The following is a 19,747-nucleotide window of genomic DNA, read 5'->3' as shown; positions in this document are numbered from 1 at the left end:
ATATTTTGCTGGAATGGTTTTGGGGTACAATGAAAATAATTTGCGGCACACTGTACCACATATTTTGCTGGAATGGTTTTTGGGGTACAATGAAAATAATTTGCGGCACACTGTACCACATATTTTGCTGGAATGGTTTTGGGGTAAAAAGAAAAATAATAGGTGGCACACTAGGCCACAGATTCTAATAAAATGGGGGGGGGGGGTAAAATTAACTAAGAAAAAACAGTGGCATGTGATGTGATACACGGGGGCTAATATGGATCAAATTAAAATTGCAGGGATGTGTGATAAATTTTAAAACATGGGATGCACAGTCCCGGCTGAGTGGGGCAGGTCTCGCACTGGTACGTAGTGTCCCGGCGGATCCCTCTTTTATAGCAGACCCTGCACTTCTTTTGGGTCCTCCCCTTCTTCCCAGTGTGGGGGATTTCACTGGGGAAATGCTGCCCTGGCACAATCCGTGAGGACTCGGAAGTGCTGGGGCCTGCATCTTCCTGGTCCCCAAATATGAGGTTCCTTATGACCACCTCCTGAAACTCCAAGAACGTCCCCCTCTGGCCGGAATGTCGGTACAGGACAAAGGCGTTATATAAGGCCATCTGTACCATATGCACAGCCAGTTTCTTGTACCACGCCCTTGTCTTTCTCATGGCGCTGTATGGCTTTAGCACCTGGTCAGACAAGTCCACCCCTCCCATGAACTTATTGTAAGCCAGGATGCAGTCTGGCTTATGGATTTCTGTAGGGGCCCCACGTACAGAAACCGGGGTGGTGGCGTGGCCATGTATTGTGGTGAGTACAAGGACCTCTCTCTTGTCCTTGTATCTCACACACAATATGCCATCGCTGCACAGTGCCCTGCTCTCATGCTTCCGCATGGGGTGTGCCAGCAGAGGTTTGGGGAGGCCTCTCTGATTTTAACGGACAGTGCCACATGCTACTGTCCCACGTGCAGTGAGGCACTTGAATAGGGGGACGCTGGTGTAGAAATTGTCCAGGTAGAGGTGGTATCCCTGGTCTAGTATGGGGTGCACCAAATCCCATACTATCTTGCCTGTAATTCCCAGGACAGGGGGGCACTCTGGGGGTTCAATTGACGAGTCTTTCCCCTCATATACAGGAAACGGTACGTGTATCCTGATGCACTTTCACAGAGCTTGTACATATTTACCCCATACCGTGCCCTTTTGCTGGGCAGGTACTGGCGGAATTGTAGCCTGCCCTTGAAGTGCACCAGGGACTCGTCAATTGATATTTCCCTTTCTGGGACATATGCCGCCTGGAACACGGAATTTAGGTGGTCTATAAGCGGACGAATTTTATATAGCCGGTCATAGCTAGGGTGGTCTCTAGGTGGACAAGTGGCATTATCATTATAATGCAGAAACCTCATTATCTGCTCAAAACGTGTCCTGCTCATTGCCATGCGGTACATGGGGGTGTTATATAGCAGGTCATGGCTCCAGTATGAGCGGATACTGGGTTTCTTCAGAAGCCCCATGCTCAGCATTATACTCCAAAATGTTGCCATCTCTGATGGGGTCACAGGGGTCCACCTATTCGGATGAGCATAACTAGAGGTGGGGTGTGCAGTAATATATTGGTTGGCGTAGATGTTTGTTTGCGCAACCAAATGCTCTAGCAGCTCATCGGTGAAAAAGAACTTAAAAAAGTATTTTTCTGCAAACCCAGCAAATAGGAATTGCATCCCTGGATTCCCTGTAAACCCAGGAATTTGGGGTGTAAATTGGCCTGGGTCTACCCATATGGAGTCAGAGGGCTCCGAGGGTTCAGAAAGCCTTGATGGGCCTGGTAACGCAGCGGCCGCTGCAGTGGCCCACCTGCGTCGCCTCCTTGGGGGTGGCACGTCCGAGTCTGATGAGGATGAATAAGAGGAGGATGAGATTAGGAATGTAGGGTCCCCATTATCGCTCACAGACTCCGTTTCTGAGGCCAAAAATTCATAGGCCTCCTCCAGCGAATACATCCGCTGTGATGTGCCTGACATGTTGTGCACTTAGGTGTACACAACACAAAAAACGGGGTGACTACAAAGGGGTGACAGGAAAGGGTTTACTTTTTTTTTTTTTTTTTACTTTTTATAACAAGGGGATGACAACAGGATCAGTGACAAGGGGCGGCGATCACAGGTGACACAGGGGCGACGATCACAGGTGACACAGGAGGTGACGATCACAGGTGACACGGGCGATGATCACAGGTGACACAGGGGCGACGATCACAGGTGACACAGGGGCGACGTTCTCAGATGACAGCAGACAGAAAACTCAGGTGACACAGGGGCGACGGACGGTGATAGCGGACGGCTGCTTTATATTGAAAAATACTAATCAGCACGCCACAGCTACCACCGGGGAAAGGGGGTGACGGTCTCAGGTGGTGATCACTAGAAGGTGATCAAAGGACAGGTGAATGGGTGGTTTCAAGCTCTTTTTTTGACTTTTTAAAACAGTGACAAGGGGCGACGATCACAGGTGACACAGGGGCGACGGTCTCAGATGACAGCAAACTCAGGTGACACAGGGGTGACGGACGGTGATAGTGGACGGCTGATTTATATTGAAAAATACTAATCAGCACACCACAGCTACCACCGGGGACAGGGGGCGACAGTCTCTGGTGACACAGGGGCGACGATCACAGGTGACAGGGGGCGATGATCACACTGGTGCACAAGGGGTGAAGATCTCAGGGGGTGATGAGGGGCGAAGATCTCAGGGGGTGATGAGGGGGCAAAGATCTCAGGGGGTGATGAGGGGCCAAGATCTCAGGGGGTGATGAGGGGCCAAGATCTCAGGGGGTGATGAGGGGCGAAGATCTCAGGGGGTGATGAGGGGCGATGATCTCAGTCGGTGATGAGGGGCGATGATCTCAGGCGGTGATAAGGGGCGATGATCTCAGGCAGTGATAAGGGGCGATGATCTCAGGCAGTGATAAGGGGCGATGATCTCAGGCGGTGATAAGGGGCGATGATCTCAGGCAGTGATAAGGGGCGATGATCTCAGGCGGTGATGAGGGGCGATGAGGGGGGTAATCAAAGGTGGTGGGGGGGTAACTATATGGTGATGGCAGGGGAGGTGGGGTGATGAGGGGGATAATGTGTGTGGGTTTTCCTGTTTTTTTTTTTACTATGTGGCTGATCTGCCGTGAAAACGGCAGACCAAACCGCAGCACGTCCTGTCTCCTCGCTCTTCTCTGACAGACTGACTGTCAGAAGCGCGATCACTGAGCCAGAAACAGTCAGGACACGTGATCTGCGCTCTGATTGGCCAGTCTGTCAGAGAACAGCCAATCAGAGCGATCACACAGCGGGACCGCTCTGATTGGTCCCTGTATATGTCATAGTGATCTGTATATGCAGAGCTGCACAGTGAAGCCAGGCTCTGATCGCAGAGCCTGTCAGGGGAAAAGCCTGTCAGAGTGATCGCACAGCGGGATCGCTCTGACAGGTCGCTGGACATGTAACAGCGATCCCCTGCTGCTGATAGCAGCGGAGATCGCTGGCAGCTTCAATGTGCAGAGGCGCACAGTGAAGCCAGGCTCTGATCGCAGAGCCTGTCAGGGGAAAAGCCTGTCAGAGCGATCGCACAGCGGGATCGCTCTGACAGGTCCCTGGACATGTAACAGCGATCCCCTGCTGCTGATAGCAGCGGAGATCGCCGCGGCTTCACTGTGCAGAGCCGCACAGTGAAGCTATTAATGCAGGACGTATGCATACGTCCAGTTGCACGAACCTGTCAGCAGCTGGGACGTATGCATACGTCCTGTAGCAGGAAGGGGTTAAAGAGGTACTTCGCTCCAGACATCCTCTATCCTTATCCCCATCTTATTCCCTGGGAACTAGGGATCAACCGATTATCGGTTTGGCCGATATTATCGGCCGATAATCACGATTTTGGGCATTATCGGTATCGGCAATTACCTTGCCGATATGCCGATAATGCCACGCCCCCCACACCGCCACCAACCCCCCACCGACCTGCCACACCGCCCCCCCACCGACCCACCACACAGCGTTGCACCCCCCACCGCACCGCCCCGGCCCCATTGCCTCCCCCATCCCCGGTTTTATAATTACCTGTTCCCGGGAACAACACTACTTCTGGCTCCTGCTGCGTCCTGTGTTAAGCTGTGCGCAATGACGAGTGACGTGACGCGACGTCACCATCAGTGCGCACACTGACAGCTCAGGAGGACGCCACCGGAGTCAGATGTAGAGTGGACCCCGGGCCCCCGGGAACAGGTAATTATAAAACCGGGGATGGGGGAGGCAATGGGGCCGGGGCGGTGCGGTGGGGGGTGCGACGCGGCACGATGCAGTGGGGCGGTAGGGGGCGCGGAGCGGTGCGGCGGTGGGGGAGGCGGTCGCGGTGGCAGTGATAGGACTCAGGACCCCCGGACAGGCAGGGGAGGAATAGCGGGTGGTGGCGGCGGTCTATGGCACCGCAAAAGCCGCTGCAGTTCATTGATTTAAAGCGCCCACTTTAAATCAATGATCTACAGCAGTGTGTGTGTGGGGGGGTAAATAGCCGATAACTTATACCGGAATATCTGTATAAGTTATCGGCTATCGGCCCTAACCTCCACAGATTATCGGTATCGGCCCTAAAAAAAACTATATCGGTCGATCCCTACTGGGAACCCCTGCGATCTCTCCTGCAGCACCCTGTGTCCTCTGCAGCATAGAACGAACTGCGCTCCATGCCTGATGATGGGCAATACAGGGGCCGGAGTATTGTGACTTCACGGCCCCGCCCCTCGTGACATCACGGCCTGCTGACAGGGTGATGCAGGATAGGGGATAAGATGTCTAGGGGATAAGATGTCTAGCCCTTTAATGTCTCCATTGTTCAGCCAGGCTCATCTGTACATCATTCACTCAGGTTACTGAATGTGCATTTATTATTTAATTCAAAGTATAAGTAGTCAGCAGGTAGCTTCTAAGCTGCTTCTATGTAACCCCAAAAGTGGCTGCCCTGTATTCAAATATGGAACCCAGTGAAATGAGCAAAAATGGAAATGAAACTAAATAACAATAAAGAATACAGTAATTACTAGGGCAGAGAATAATCAAGGTCAATCCAAATCTTACGTCAAGGAAAGTAGCACAGGTACACGGTCAGAAGAATAGCCGAAAGTTGCTATCCAGGGGTTCCAATAGAAGGGAATGGGAGGTAGGAAAGGAAACGTGGAAATGACAAATTAGTCTCTGTGTAAGAATTACCCAGCACTGATCTAGAGAACTGGCTGGGGTTAAAGCACACAGGAGCCAGGAACAACCATGACAATGACAGAGAGAAAAGGAGATGTTGCTCACATCTGTGCCCAGGCAAGGGAGCACCTCTGGCTCCATGACACCTTAGTGGTGAAGCAGGCAGATAGAATTATATTATTAACTCTTTAATAACCAAGCTTTTTTCCTTGAATTTTTTTTGTCTATACAGCCATATGAGGGCTTGAAGGACAACCTGTAATGTTTAAATGGCACCATTTTGGAGTACATATGACTTATTGATCACGTCTGTTTTTTGGAAGACAGTCTAACAAACGTCAGCAATTCTGCCACAGTTTTTTATCCAATACCAAATGTGTCTTTTTTTGTTTTTAATATATAATATAAAAAATTATTTTAATTAATGCAAGTTTTTTTTTAATTCATTTATTAAAATTATATATTTATTATATTATTTTTACTAAACTTTACTTTTTAATTTTTATTGGTCTTGCAAGAAAACTTTGACATGGAGTCTCCTGATAACTTATATAATACACTGCATTACCCTGACAAAGGCACAGCCGAGTGTCATACACTGCGCTCCGGCCGCAAGTACCGGCCGTGAGCGCATGGTCCCTGAATCCCCTGCTGGCAGGGCTGGGATTCTCATCGCAAGACGTGCCCACATGCGAGTCCCAGCCCGTCACTCACCATGCTCCACTGACGCCTCCTCCTCTGTGTCTCAGCTCCGGCACACGCATCCCTGTATCCTGGGGCGCATGCGCGCCGGAGCTCTGAAATTATGGGCCAGTAAGCCCATAATTAGTTGTTGCACCTGATACCACATTATAAGTCCCTGCACTTCCCACACTTGCCTGCCGGATATTCAGTCGCCCTAGCCTGAGATTAGGCGACCCTTATAGCCTGTTAGCCTTACCCGTGTATCCAGACCTTCCGCTATGTTATTTGACTTTGCACCTTTGCCGCCTGCCTTGACCATCTGCTACATTTGACTACACTACTGCCTTATCCTTCTGTACCTCGCCTAGCTCAGCTACCTGTGTGGTTGAGCCGTGTCGGAGGTAGCGACTTGAGTGTCGCCTGCCGCAGCAAGCCCATCCTGCCTTGCAGGCGGGCTCTGGTGAAGACCAGCGGCACCTTAGACTCCGCTCCCCGATACGGTCAGAGTCATCAGCAACACAGGTTAGAGGATCCACATCCTGCTTCGTTACACCAAATAAATGCAAATACATGGTATACCAGGGGGAATTCATTTGGCCCACTGCTGTCAGAAAAACACATCCATGATCCAGTAATCCTGATGCCTGAGTGCCAATGTGGCAACAGATGCCTAAAAACCACTTAGATGCTGTAGTCACAATCTGACCACTGCATCTAACCAGTTTAACTAGAAGGATCAAATATATTTCTACTCCTGGTTGTTAGAGCTGAAGCCCAGCTGTCATGCAATAGCTGAGCTCATGCACAGCTTCAGCACAGAAGACCGGTGCAGGGCTCATTCGGCTAACAAAACAAAATAAGTATTTGTGGTCATTAAGGAGTTAAAGGGATCTTTCAGCCCCTAAAAGGGATAAATGTCTGATTGTGGGGGTTCCAACCACTGGTTCTCTAACACAATATCCTGAACTGGTCACAACTCTCCTGCTCCATGGAGCGGTGGGTCAGCACATCTCCAGCATGAATAAGGTGCAAGAGGCCAGAAACAATGGCCCTGATTTACTAAAACCTGAGTGTTTAATGTGGAGTGTTTTTCCTTTTACTCAGTTTTTTTTTACTAATCTGTTGCCCATCTCTGTTTTTTTTTGTGTCACATGGATTTAAATCTGTCGCACAAAATGTATTCTGCCCAGACAGGCAGTATTGCCAAGATGATTACAGAAACATCCAATTAAAGATGGGAAAGTGAGAAGCAAATAAACAGAACAGAATAAGATATATGGGTCAAAAAGAATTTTAAAAAGTTGTACAATGTAACATGTTGAAAGGCTGTATTCACACAGCCATCTGTCTCTGCAAATTCAGATTACATTAGTGCTTGCACTACTACCCCCATCAGGGAACACGGTCTGTTCCATGTTGAGGCAGTAGTACAGGGGCTGAGGGATTGATCGCACTGGGTCTTACTTCTGAGACCAAATCCGATCAGAAGTTATTAAGCAGGGGAGCGGGCGGCATGCTCCTCCCCAGCAATGTACAGTGTAATTTTGCTTTCATTTATAGAATCACTGGTGGCGCGGGGTATATGTCTTGCCCCCTGCAGCGCTTCTACATATCTTGCCCCCTGCTGCGTTATATAGGTTTTCCCGAACGCAGCGCATTTATATAGGTATTGTCTCCCGCAGCGCAATCATATGCCCCCCCGCAGCGCATTTATATAGGTATTGTCCCCCGCAGCACATGTGTATATATATTCCCCCCGCAGCGCTATCATAAGACCCCGGCAGGGCTATGAATTAAAAGTATTCTATTAGCAGCACATTGGAACACGCCCCTTTTTCGGCTAACCACGCCCATTTTCATGGCTTAAAAAACTCTCTGAGTGATGGCATTTTGTGTCGGGATATTGTGTTGCACAAAATGACGCATGGGCTTTGCACCACCCGAGAAAAAGAGTCGGGTTGACATTAGTAAATCAGGGCCAATATGTCTCATGTTTCTGCATCTATGGTAGTTCCATTGTATGCGTAAAAAATGTACTGGTTAGGTTTTTCTCTTAGTCACTAGACTTTGTTCTCTTGTTTTGCCTTGCTTACAATATTGCTTTTCCTCCATACAATTCTTTAAGTGCCTATTTCTCGGCATTGTTTAAAAAGTTATCATTTATCTTCTTGTATGTCTTTGTATACATTGTATTCACTTGTCACTTGTTTACCGCAGTGTTTCCAAACCAATTTTCTTCCAGCTGTTCCAAAACTACAACTCCCAGGTTGCCCGGCATGTTAAGCATTGTAGTTTTGCCACAGCTGGAGGCACACTGATTGGGAAACTCTGGTTTAAAAAGTTGTTAACTTTTACCTTGTCTTGATAAAAAAAAAAAAAAAAAAAAATTTAAAACAAATTTGAAAGAAAAAATATATTTTACTAATATAGAAAACATTCTGAATGGGGTTTGCCTCCCACAATATCTCTGACTCTGGACCTGGAGAAATGCTGGTAATTTTATACAATTAACCTTAGAATATATTGAGATAGTTGGGAAAGGACACACCTGTGCAATTTACAGAACATTGTATACTGTATATGTAAAATATGATTCATATCCAAAACTCTTATTTTAAAGCCCATAGAATTTAAGCTTATTAAGTTTTGTCTACCCATACACAACTCGAGCTGCTCACAGAGCAGAGCCAAGCAGTGACAATCAGAAACGAAAAGGCACAGCCCTCAGCTAAGCACCGCTGCCTATTCACTTTAGGAATTGGTGAGGGTCTTAGCATTAGGACCCCCACTAATCAAAACTTCTAACATGTGGCTATGATATGTCATCAGTTTTCTTTAAAGAGACAGATACCCTTTAATAAGGGAATAGCAGTTGAATATATTTATATGTATCACTGATTCACCAAATACAGTTACACAGTTGATAAGATGGAAAAAGACAACGGTTCATCAAGTCCAACATATATATATATATATATGTATATATATATATATATATATATATATATATATATATATATATATATTCCTATAGTACAATAATAATAATGGGTAATCATAAAATATGTATCCATTAATTGTTCCTCTAAATGCTAACAATACCTCAACACCTTAAATACTAAATTACATATATGATGCATAAAAAAAAACATAGTAACTTACCAGAACAGGCAAAGTCAGAAATACAGATCACTTTATGTAAAAAGTAAGTTTTGATGTATGGATCAGAGAAATCAAGCAGCAAAAACAATAAACATATTAGTGCTGCTACAATGCCAAGACCAATTCCATATCCACAAGCTGCGGTGTTTTCATTCAGAACACACTTTAGTTCAGAGCAAGTGGACAAATTTTGGAATCCTCCTTGCATAATGGATCCACATACAATAACAGAAAAAATCTGTAAAACACAAAAAACTGTCATTGTTCACAGCTAAAAATTTGATTCCAAACAAAACAGTAATTCTGCATTACAGGGGTACTCCGGTGGAATTTTTTTTATTTATTTTTTTTATCAACTGGTGCCAGAAAGTTAAACAGATTTGTATTTACTTCTATTAAAAAATCTTTACACTTCCAGTACTTTTTAGCAGCTGTATGCTACAGAGGAAATTCTTTTCTTTTTTAATTTATTTTTTGTCTTTCCACAGTGCTCTCTGCTGACACCTGATGCCCGTATCAAGAACTGTCTAGAGCAGGAGAAAATTACCATCGCAAACCTATGCTGCTCTGAACAATTCCTGACAAGGACAGAAGTGTCAGCAGAGAACACTGTGGACAAGCCAAAAAAGAAATTAAAAAAAGAAAATAATTTCCTCTGTAGCATACAGCTGCTTAAAAGTACTGGAAGGGTAAAGTTTTTTAATAAAATTAACTTTCTGCGACCAGTTGATTTAAAAAATAAAAAAAAAATTCCACCGGAGTACCCATTTAAATGGATTTTCCCACAACAGACTTTCATGGCATATCTACAGTTTATCCCACTTTTGGAATTCCTGCCTACTTGGTGAGGATACCAAAATTGTTTCCCCTAAGGCTATGTTCACATTTTCTCCCAGTAAATCTTAAAGTTGTAGTTTTGCAACAGCTGGAGGCACCCTGGTTGGAAAACACTGTTTAAAGGAGTAGTATAGTGAAAATTATCTTCATCCAATTGTGCCTGGACTGCAAAAACAAACAAAAAAAAAAAACATTAACTCACCTTCCTCCATTCCCCCGTTGTGCCGCTATAGCTCTTCTTGCCTCGGCTGGTGATGGGCTGTGCGCAGTGTCTTGTAAGGAGCCAGGGGAGCAGGGAGTCCATACATGACACAAGGAAGAAGACCAGACCGGGGGGCCGAAGAGCTATAGCGGTGCAACGGGGGGGTGTTTTTTTTTTGCAGCCCGTGCACAACAGGATAAAGATCATTTTCACTATACTACTCCTTTTAACCAGTGTTTTCCACCCAGGGTGCCTCCATGCTGGGAGTTGTAGTTTTGCAACAGCTGGAGGCACCCCGGTTGGAAACACTGCCTTTAACCTTGTTATAATACCATAACATGTGCCTTAAACCAGCATTGTGTTTCTGGAACTGTGAATTAATATCTTTGGGAGTATAGTAGAGCCTATGTATGATTTTAAATTGAACCAACCCTGTTTTTAGTTATCAATGCTTCTTGTGGGCTATTTAGTATAACTATCCATTCTTTATTCCACCCACCTTTAACTCCTCATCCCGTTTTTTTCTTACTGTTATATTGCAATTTTTGGGTCACTGCAGTCACTATACAGTTACAAAAGATTGTGGACCAATCAAGGGTTGGGGAATGGCGTTGAAGCCACGGTAATCCAAGAAGAATTTCAGAAGTGCAGTTGGAGAGGACCAAAAATTAAATTTTTTCGTGATGAGGTCCGATGCACATTAGGAGAGGTTCCGTGCGGTAACGCACGGTACAGTCCAATCTTTCGTTGTTAACAGAATTGATGTAGAGGGGTCTGGCGAGACTGGTCACCGGAATGTTGAACCTGTTGATGAGAGAGGCCGAAATAAAATTTCCTGCAGATCCGGAATCCAAGAAGGCCATAGCAGAGAAGGAGAAGGTAGAGGAAGATATCCGCACAGGCACAGTAAGGCGTGGAGAAGCAGAGTTGACATCAAGAACTGTCTCACCTTTGTGCGGAGTCAGCGTATGTCTTTCCAGGCGGGGAGGACGGATAGGACAATCTTTCAAGAAGTATTCGGTACCGACACAGTACAGGCATAGATTCTCCATGCGGCGTCGTGTCCTCTCTTGAGGTGTCAAGCGAGACCGGTCAACTTGCATAGCCTCCACGGCGGGAGGCACAGGAACGGATTGCAGAGGACCAGAGGAGAGAGGAGCCGAGGAGAGAAACCGCCTCGTGCGAACAAAGTCCATATCCTGGCGGAGCTCCTGACGCCTTTCGGAAAAACGCATGTCAATGCGGGTGGCAAGATGAATAAGTTCATGCAGGTTAGCAGGAATTTCTCGTGCAGCCAGCACATCTTTAATGTTGCTGGATAGGCCTTTTTTAAAGGTCGCGCAGTGGGCCTCATTATTCCAGGATAATTCGGAGGCAAGAGTACGGAATTGGATGGCGTACTCGCCAACAGAAGTATTACCCTGGACCAGGTTCAGCAGGGCAGTCTCAGCAGAAGAGGCTCGGGCATGTTCCTCAAAGACACTTCGGATCTCCGTGAAGAAGGAGTGTACAGAGGCAGTGACAGGGTCATTGCGGTCCCAGAGCGGTGTGGCCCATGACAGAGCTTTCCCAGACAGAAGGCTGACTACGAAAGCCACCTTAGACCTTTCAGTAGGAAACTGGTCCGACATCATCTCCAAGTGCAGGGAACATTGCGAAAGAAAACCACGGCAAAACTTAGAGTCCCCATCAAATTTATACGGCAAGGATAATCGTAGGCCGGAAGCGGCCACTCGCTGCGGAGGAGGTGCAGGAGCTGGTGGAGGAGATGGTTGCTGGAGCTGAGGTAATAGCTGCTGTAGCATCACGGTCAGTTGAGACAGCTGGTGGCCTTATTGCGCTATCTGTTGCGACTGCTGGGCGACCACCGTGGTGAGGTCGGCGACAACTGGCAGTGGGACTTCAGCGGGATCCATGGCCGGATCTACTGTCACGATTCGGCTGGCTGGAGGTGGATCCTCTGTGCCAGAGAGGGATTGGCGTGGACCGTGTTGGTGGACCGGTTCTAAGTTGCTACTGGTATTCACCAGAGCCCGCCGCAAAGCGGGATGGTCTTGCAGCGGCGGTAGCAACCAGGTCGTATCCACCAGCAACGGCTCAACCTCTCTGACTGCTGAAGATAGGCGCGGTACAAGGGAGTGCACAGGTGAACACACTGATTAAGCCTGCTGCGCCAATCAGTGGCGCAGTGGCCCTTTAAATTGCAGAGACCCGGCGCGCGCGCGCCCTAAGGAGCGGGGCCGCGCGCGCCGGGACAAGACAGACGGGGAACGAGTCAGGTACGGGAGCCGGGATGCGCATCGCGAGCGGGCGCCTCCCGCATCGCGAATCGCATCCCGGCTGAGAGGGATATTGCAGCGCACCCGGTCAGCAGGTCTGACCGGGGCGCTGCAAATGCGAGGATGCTGCGAGCGCTCCGGGGAGGAGCGGGGACCCGGAGCGCTCGGCGTAACAAAAGCTCTGTGTTCCAAAAAGAAAACCATATCCTCTGTAGTATTAAAGACCCTAAAAAGTACTGGAAAGATTAAGATTTTTTTAATAGAAGTAATTTACAAATCTGTTTAACTTTCTGGCAACAGTTGATTTAAAAAAAAAGTTTTCCACGGGAGTACCCCTTTAACCCCTTAACGACGCAGGACGTAAATGTATGTTCTTTGTGAGCTGGTACTTAACGCACCAGGATGTACATTTACGTCCTATGCATAACCACGAGCATCCAATGCTCGCGTCATTTCCGGCAGATTCCGGCTTCTGATAGCAGCCAGGGACCCGCCTGTAATGGTGGACATCCGCGATCGCGCGGATGTCCGCAATTAACCCCTCAGATGCCGTGATCAATACAGATCACGGCATCTGCAGCATCGGGGTCACTAAAATGGATGATCGGATTGCCCACAGCCCTGCCGTGGCGATCCGATCATCCAGCATGGCAGCCGGAGCTCCCCTCCCCTGCCTCCGCAGCCTTCCACGGGTCTTCTGCTCTGGTCTGCAATCGAGCAGACCAGAGCAGAAGATGACCGATAATACTGATCAGTGCTATGTCCTATACATAGCACTGAACAGTATTAGCAATCGAATAATTGCTAAAAATAGGCCCCTAAGGGACTATTAAAGTGTAAAAATAAAAGTTTAAAAAGTTTTAAAAAACGTAAAAAAATTGTCCCATTTTCCCCGTTTCACCCCCAAAAAGTGTAAAAAAAATATTTTATATACATATTTGGTATCACCACGTGCGTAAATATCCCAACTATTAAAATGAAATGTTAATGATACCGTACGGTGAACGGTGAGAACGTAAAAAAAAAAGTCCAAAATAGCTGCTTTTTTTATAACATTTTATTCCCAAAAAATGTATTAAAAAAAGTATTAAAAGTTTTATCTAAGCAAACTTGGTATCAATATAAAGTACAGATCATGGCGCAAAAAATGAGCCCTCAAACCGCCGAATACGGAAAAATGAAAAAGTTATAGGTCTTCAAATTAGGGGGATTTTAAACGTACTAATTTGGTTAAACAGTTTGCGATTTTTTTAAGCGCAACAGTAATAGAAAAAGGAGATTTTTTAACACTTACTGTAAAATCTCTTTCTCGAAGGATCCATTGGGGGACACAGACCGTGGGTGTATCTTGCTGTCTCTAGGAGGTTTGACACTATGGTAATAAAAAAAGTCAGCTCCTCCCAGCAGGATATACCCGCCTTCAGGCTCTGAGCTAGTCAGTTTAAGTCCCAGAGCAATAGGAGGAGACCAATAGGTCAAGGATAAAAAAAAAAACTGTCCAAGAACCAGAAGAAAAAACAGACAGAGAACCAAAGGAAAAAACCCAAAAAGGGCGGGAGCTGTGTCCCCCAATGGATCCTTCGAGAAAGAGATTTTACGGTGTTAAAAAAATCTCCTTTTCTCTATCGGCTCCATTGGGGGACACAGACCGTGGGACGTACCAAAGCCGTCCCTTGGGTAGGCAGATAAGTAATCAGGCAGACAGCCGATCCACTGCCGTCTGCAACACTCTACGCCCCAGGCTAGCATCAGCCGATTCAAAAGTATGAACCCGGTAAAACCTCGAGAAAGTGTGCAAAGACGACCAGGTAGCCGCCTTGCAAATCTGCAAGGACGAGGCTCTATTTTGGAGAGCCCAGGATGCCCCAACAGAACGTGTGGAATGAGCCACAACCCTTAAAGGAGGAATTTTCCCCTTATAGCGATATGCTTCCGAAATGGCGGACCGAATCCACCTAGAAATGGTGGCCTTGGAAGCAGGTTGTCCCTTGCAACGACCTTCGGTAAGGACGAAAAAGGAATCACACTGACGAAACGAAGAAGTGATGGAGATGGAGAGATAAGACTGAACAGCCCGAACTATGTCCAGCTTGTGTAGTAAGCGCTTCCTAGGATGAGAAGGAGGCGGGCAAAAGGACGGGAGGACAATGTCCTCATTGAGATGAAAGGCCGAGACCACCTTAGGTAAAAAGGAAGGGTCTGGCCGGAAAACGACCTTGTCCTGGTGGATCACCAGAAATGGAGAACGGCAGGAAAGAGCTGCCAATTCAGACACCCTCCGGATGGAGGTGATAGCCACAAGAAACGCCACTTTAAAAAGAAAGGAGGCAGAGACAACTCTCTAAGGGGCTCAAAGGGTGCACCCTGGAGGGCACTCACAACCAAATTCAAGTCCCAAGGAGGAGAGGGTGACCGATAAGGAGGAACAGCGTGCGCCACTCCTTGCAGGAAGGTCCGGACATGAGGATTAGAAGCCAGGGGCCGCTGGAAAAGAACAGTAAGGGCCGAAACCTGACCTTTAAGGGAACTGAGAGACAACCCCAGTTCCAACCCCGACTGCAAAAAGGAGAGAAGACGGGGAACAGAGAAGGTCACCTGGGAGAAGTCCTGAGCTTCACGCCAACGAAAATAAGACCGCCAAGTACGGTGGTAAATTCTTGCGGAGGAGGGCTTACGAGCCTTGAGCATGGTGGGAATTATTTGGGAAGAGAACTCGCGGGCCTTCAAAACCGCGGTCTCAACCGCCATGCCGTCAAATGCAGCGACTGTAAATTGGGGTGGCAAAGAGGACCCTGAGAGAGAAGATCCGGGCGGAGCGGAAGGCGCCGAGGAGCGTCATCCAGGAGCCTGACTACGTCGGCATACCACGACCTTCGGGGCCAATCTGGAGCTACCAGAATGGCGGGGACGTCCTCTGCCTTGAGCTTCCTCAGCACCCTGGGAAGGAGTGGAAGAGGAGGAAACAGATAAGGTAGGGAGAACCCCGCCCAAGGAATCACTAGGGCGTCCACGGCCAAAGCCTGAGGGTCCCGGGACTTGGACACAAACGGAAGATTTTCCGATTGTGCCGGGACACGAAGAGGTCCACCCCCGGAACGCCCCAGAGGTCGCAGAGCTGCGTGAAGACCTTCGGATGAAGAGACCACTCGCCGGGGTCAGGGGAGGACCGACTGAGGAAGTCCGCTTCCCAGTTGAGCACTCCCGGAATGTGGATCGCCGAAATGGCCGGAACCTTGCTCTCCGCCCAGGAGAGAATTTTGGTTACCTCGGCCATGGCTGCCGAGCTGCGAGTGCCGCCCTGTCGATTTATGTACGCCATGGCCGTGGCGTTGTCCGACTGAACGCAGACAGGACGGGACTGAAGATGGGGCTCCCAATGATGAAGAAAAAGAAGAATCGCCCGTAATACCAATATGTTTATCGGAAGAAGGTTCTCCTGGGGAGACCAGAGTCTCTGAACCGTCCAATCCCTGAACACGCCGCCCCAGCCCAACAGACTGGCATCCGTCGTAACAACCTGCCAATGAAGGGGAAGAAACGACCGCCCTTGGAGAAGAAGGGGGGAGCGGAGCCACCAGAGCAGGGACTGACAGGCCCTAAGAGGGAGAACAATCTGACGATCGAGGGACAGAGGAGATCTGTTCCATCGAGAGCGAATGGAGGGAGCGGTAATGAAACTGGGCAAAGGGTACGGCCTCCATAGTTGCCACCATCCGACCCAGGATTTCCATACAAGTGCGGATGGAGACAGATACCTGAGTCCGCAGGGAGCGGATCCCCTCCCGGAGCGCCAGACGTTTGTCCGGCGGAAGACAAATTCGGGCCGAGGCCGTGTTGAATCGAAGCCCCAGAAAGGTTAGAGACTGGGTAGGCCGGAGTGTGGAGAGTGACGTCCAGATTCTCCAGAGTCTGGTCTCTGGTTGGAGCCTTGATGAGAAGGTCGTCCAGATAGGGTATCACCGAGATCCCCTTCGACCGTAACAGGCCCATCACTGGCGCAAGGATCTTTGTAAAGACCCGAGGAGCCATGGCTAGACCGAAGGGAGGGCAACAAATTGAAAGTGCCCCTCCGGAACCGCAACAAGAGACTGAACAAGCCAGCCAATAGGGAGGGAGGGGCGTGCCTGGAACAAGGCACACAGTAACCAACTCATACCCAAGAAAATTGCGCTGATAGGATGCTGCTTCGCGCCTCTGAGAGTTCCCAGCCCAGTGGGCGGAGCCCCAGACGGCCGAAGAATAACAGTCATGGCGCCGCTCCTTGTCCCGAGCGCACCTGCCTAGCTGTATATGTGCTCGGGGGAACAGAGCGGGCGGCCAGAACGCCCAGCCGCCCGGCTCATAACAGCGCCGCGGCTTGCAGCCGCGAATAAGGCGCAAGCATAAGAAGGAAGCCGGCGCTGAAAGCGCCCGACCCGAAGCAGCGCCGCGGCTAACAGCCGCACATAAGGCGCTGAGAAGTTGCACCAATACACACACACACACAATAAAGTGTTCCATACCACATGCCCCCCAAGAGTAAGGTGCCTTATAAAAATATATGCCCCCTCAAGTCGCTGCTCCCCCAGCATAAGTGCAGCCCCTGTAAAATCAAGCCCCATACACTGAAGGTGGGCCAAAACAGGGGGTCTCCAGAGGTTGCGAGTCCATACCTATGGGAAAAAGGGGAAAGTACTTACCTCAGTCAGAAGAACTTACCTAATGGAGTCTTCAGTGAAGTCTTCAGTCAGCTTTGTTGTCCCTGCATCACGCCTGGCTGCTATGCGCGAGCGAGGCGAGCAGAGAAAAAAGGGGGACCCGGACCCATGAGGTACCACCCAGACGCTGACCATTGGCGAGAGGGGGTTAACAGCGCATATACGCAATGTCTGTGCCCCCTTACTCGCAATGGGGAAACAGTGAACCGCAGTTCCTGAGTCCCCACATGGAAACGGAAAAGAAAGGGAATAAAAAACTAACACGTCCCTATACTAGGAAAATGAAAAAACAGAAGACCTGGACTGGAGAATCCAGCCCATGTCCACCTCCTTTAGACACTAAGCTTAAAATGACTAGCTCAGAGCCTGCTGGGAGGAGCTGACTTTTTTTATTACCATAGTGTCACACCTCCTAGAGACAGCAAGATACACCCATGGTCTGTGTCGCCCAATGGAGCCGATAGAGAAAGTATGTTATCATGGGAATCATTTTAATCGTATTGACCCAAAGACTAAAGAACACATGTCATTTTTACCGTAAATGGTACGCCGTGAAAACGAAACCTTCCAAAATTTGCTAAATTGAGGTTTTCTTTTTAATTTCCCCACACAAATAGTATTTTTTTTGGTTGCGTCATACATTTTATGGTAAACTGAGTAACAACTTGTCACGCAAAAAGCAAGCCCTCATACTAGTCTGTGGATGAAAATATAAAAGAGTTATGATTTTTTGAAGGCAAGGAGGAAAAAATAAAAACGTAAAAATAAAATTCCTTAAGTCCTTAAGGCCCAAATGGGCTGAGTCCTTAAGGGGTTAAAGGCAAACTGTTACCATGAAAACACAGTCCAAAATGCAAGCATCATGTTGTAAAGCAGGAAGAGTTGAGCAAATCGATATATAAAGTTATCCCGCAACATTTCCAACAAGACTATATATATCTATTTGCTCAGCTCCTCCTGCTCTATAACATGATACTATTTGAGAATTTGCAGTTTTTTTTATTGGCATGTCCAGTAATCTCCATCATCAACATAAAGGTTACAGGAATAACAGACACATAACCACCAACATATAAACTAGGGGAACTAAACATTAACAAGCAATGGGGGGGTATTCATGAAAAGTGGAGCAGATGAACGTCTTTTTACTCCATTAATTCATGTGGTGGAAACTGTGTACCTGCACCAAATTTATTACATGGCGCAAAGCATGCGATAAATATGGTTCTTATCACATATCAGTACTCACTTTTGTATGGCACTTTCTCTGTGACTTTTTGTGCAACTTAAAGGGGTACTCCGGCCCTAATACATTTTATCCCCTATCCAAAGAATAGGGGATAAGATGTATGTCCGTCACGCCCCTCCCATAGGGGGCGGGGTGTGATGTCACATAGGGCAGAGTCGTGACATCACAATACTCCAGCCCCGTGGTCGTGACGACGATACTCCAGCCCCGTGGCTGTACACTCAGAGAGATCGCAAAGGTGGGTGCAGAATGACAGATTGCGGGGGTCCCCAGTGGCGACGGGGGACCCCCGTGATCATACATTTTATCCCCTATCCTTTGGATAGGGGATAAGATGTATTAGGGCCGGAGTTCCCCCTTTAGCAGGAGTACCCTTTTAACCTTAAGAAAGCGTACCCGTCAGATCCTACAAAAATTTTTTTTTAATATATCACTCAGTACCTAATCTTGACCATGTACATCTAATTTTTATGTGCCTAGCACCTTCATTTTTTTTTATTACACTTTTAATTTAGCTCACTAGTCTGAATTCCTCTTAAAGTGAGGGGGCGTGGCCTTACTGTGCAGGTCTCCGCCCCCTCCCTCAGTATGCTGTCTGCTCACATCTCCCCTAGCATTAGCAAAACTACAACTCCCAGCTTGTTCTCACTGATAGTAGCGGGACACAAGCTGACCGTGGGAGGATTTTTTCTCCAGCGGTGAGCCCTGCACTCACAGCTTTCAATCAATGAAGTGTGTCCATGACATAGGTGATGATGCATGGACACAGCAGGACTAGTATGTGTCGGGGGGGGGGGGCAGTTGATTGGCTATTTCAGTATGAAATACTGAACATTTTCTAATGAAAGCAATTGCAAAACCTATTGTTTTGCATACTTTACAACATATGAAAAGTTTTTGTATCTGACAGTGCCCATTTAACCCGTGCAACTTTTTAATAATGCACAGTCAGTTTGTAAGCCAACTCAGGACTAGTGCAGATTTGAGCCTCAGTTAAGGTAGTTGCGCCAAAGGAAGCGACAAACAGAAAAATCACACATCATAATTTCCTGACAACTGCATGATATCAATTGAAATCACCACTTGGTATGTTCTTGCTGCAGGGATTGTCATACTTCAACAGTAGATTGCTCTGGCCCTGTTCTTTCTGCTCTAATATGAGCATTCTTCCTGTCTTCTATCTGCGTAAAACTGTAAGCTGACAAATTTCTGCTGTACTCTCATCTCCTTCCCTTTATGATTGTGACTCTTGTGTATATTACCACTATAGTCATGCTCCTGTGTCTACTTGGATTAATAATAAAATATATGGCACTGAGATATGAACACCCATATGACAGTCCACATACATATCCTGTTTATTTAAACAGTGGGCACAAACAAGTAAATGGTAAAATGTGT

General features: G+C 47.7%; 1 protein-coding gene across 8 annotated transcripts in view; it reads right to left on the bottom strand.

The window, feature by feature from the left end:
• The window catches only part of SYNGR4 (synaptogyrin 4), a 191,611-nt gene that overhangs the window by 87,709 nt on the left and 84,155 nt on the right, over window positions 1–19,747 (bottom strand). For all 8 annotated transcript variants that reach the window (XR_008848538.1, XR_008848537.1, XM_056544618.1 and 5 more), the window contains exon 3: window positions 9,083–9,320. Coding sequence is in view for 6 of the 8 variants with exons in the window: in XM_056544618.1 (XP_056400593.1) it covers window positions 9,083–9,320 (238 nt within the window). In the remaining 2 variants the exon portion in view is untranslated. The remainder of the gene's footprint in view (window positions 1–9,082; window positions 9,321–19,747) is intronic.

The sequence above is a fragment of the Hyla sarda genome, chromosome 10 (assembly GCF_029499605.1).
Source record: "Hyla sarda isolate aHylSar1 chromosome 10, aHylSar1.hap1, whole genome shotgun sequence".
Classification (NCBI taxonomy): domain Eukaryota; kingdom Metazoa; phylum Chordata; class Amphibia; order Anura; family Hylidae; genus Hyla; species Hyla sarda.
This window is presented reverse-complemented; position numbering and strand designations above follow the sequence as displayed.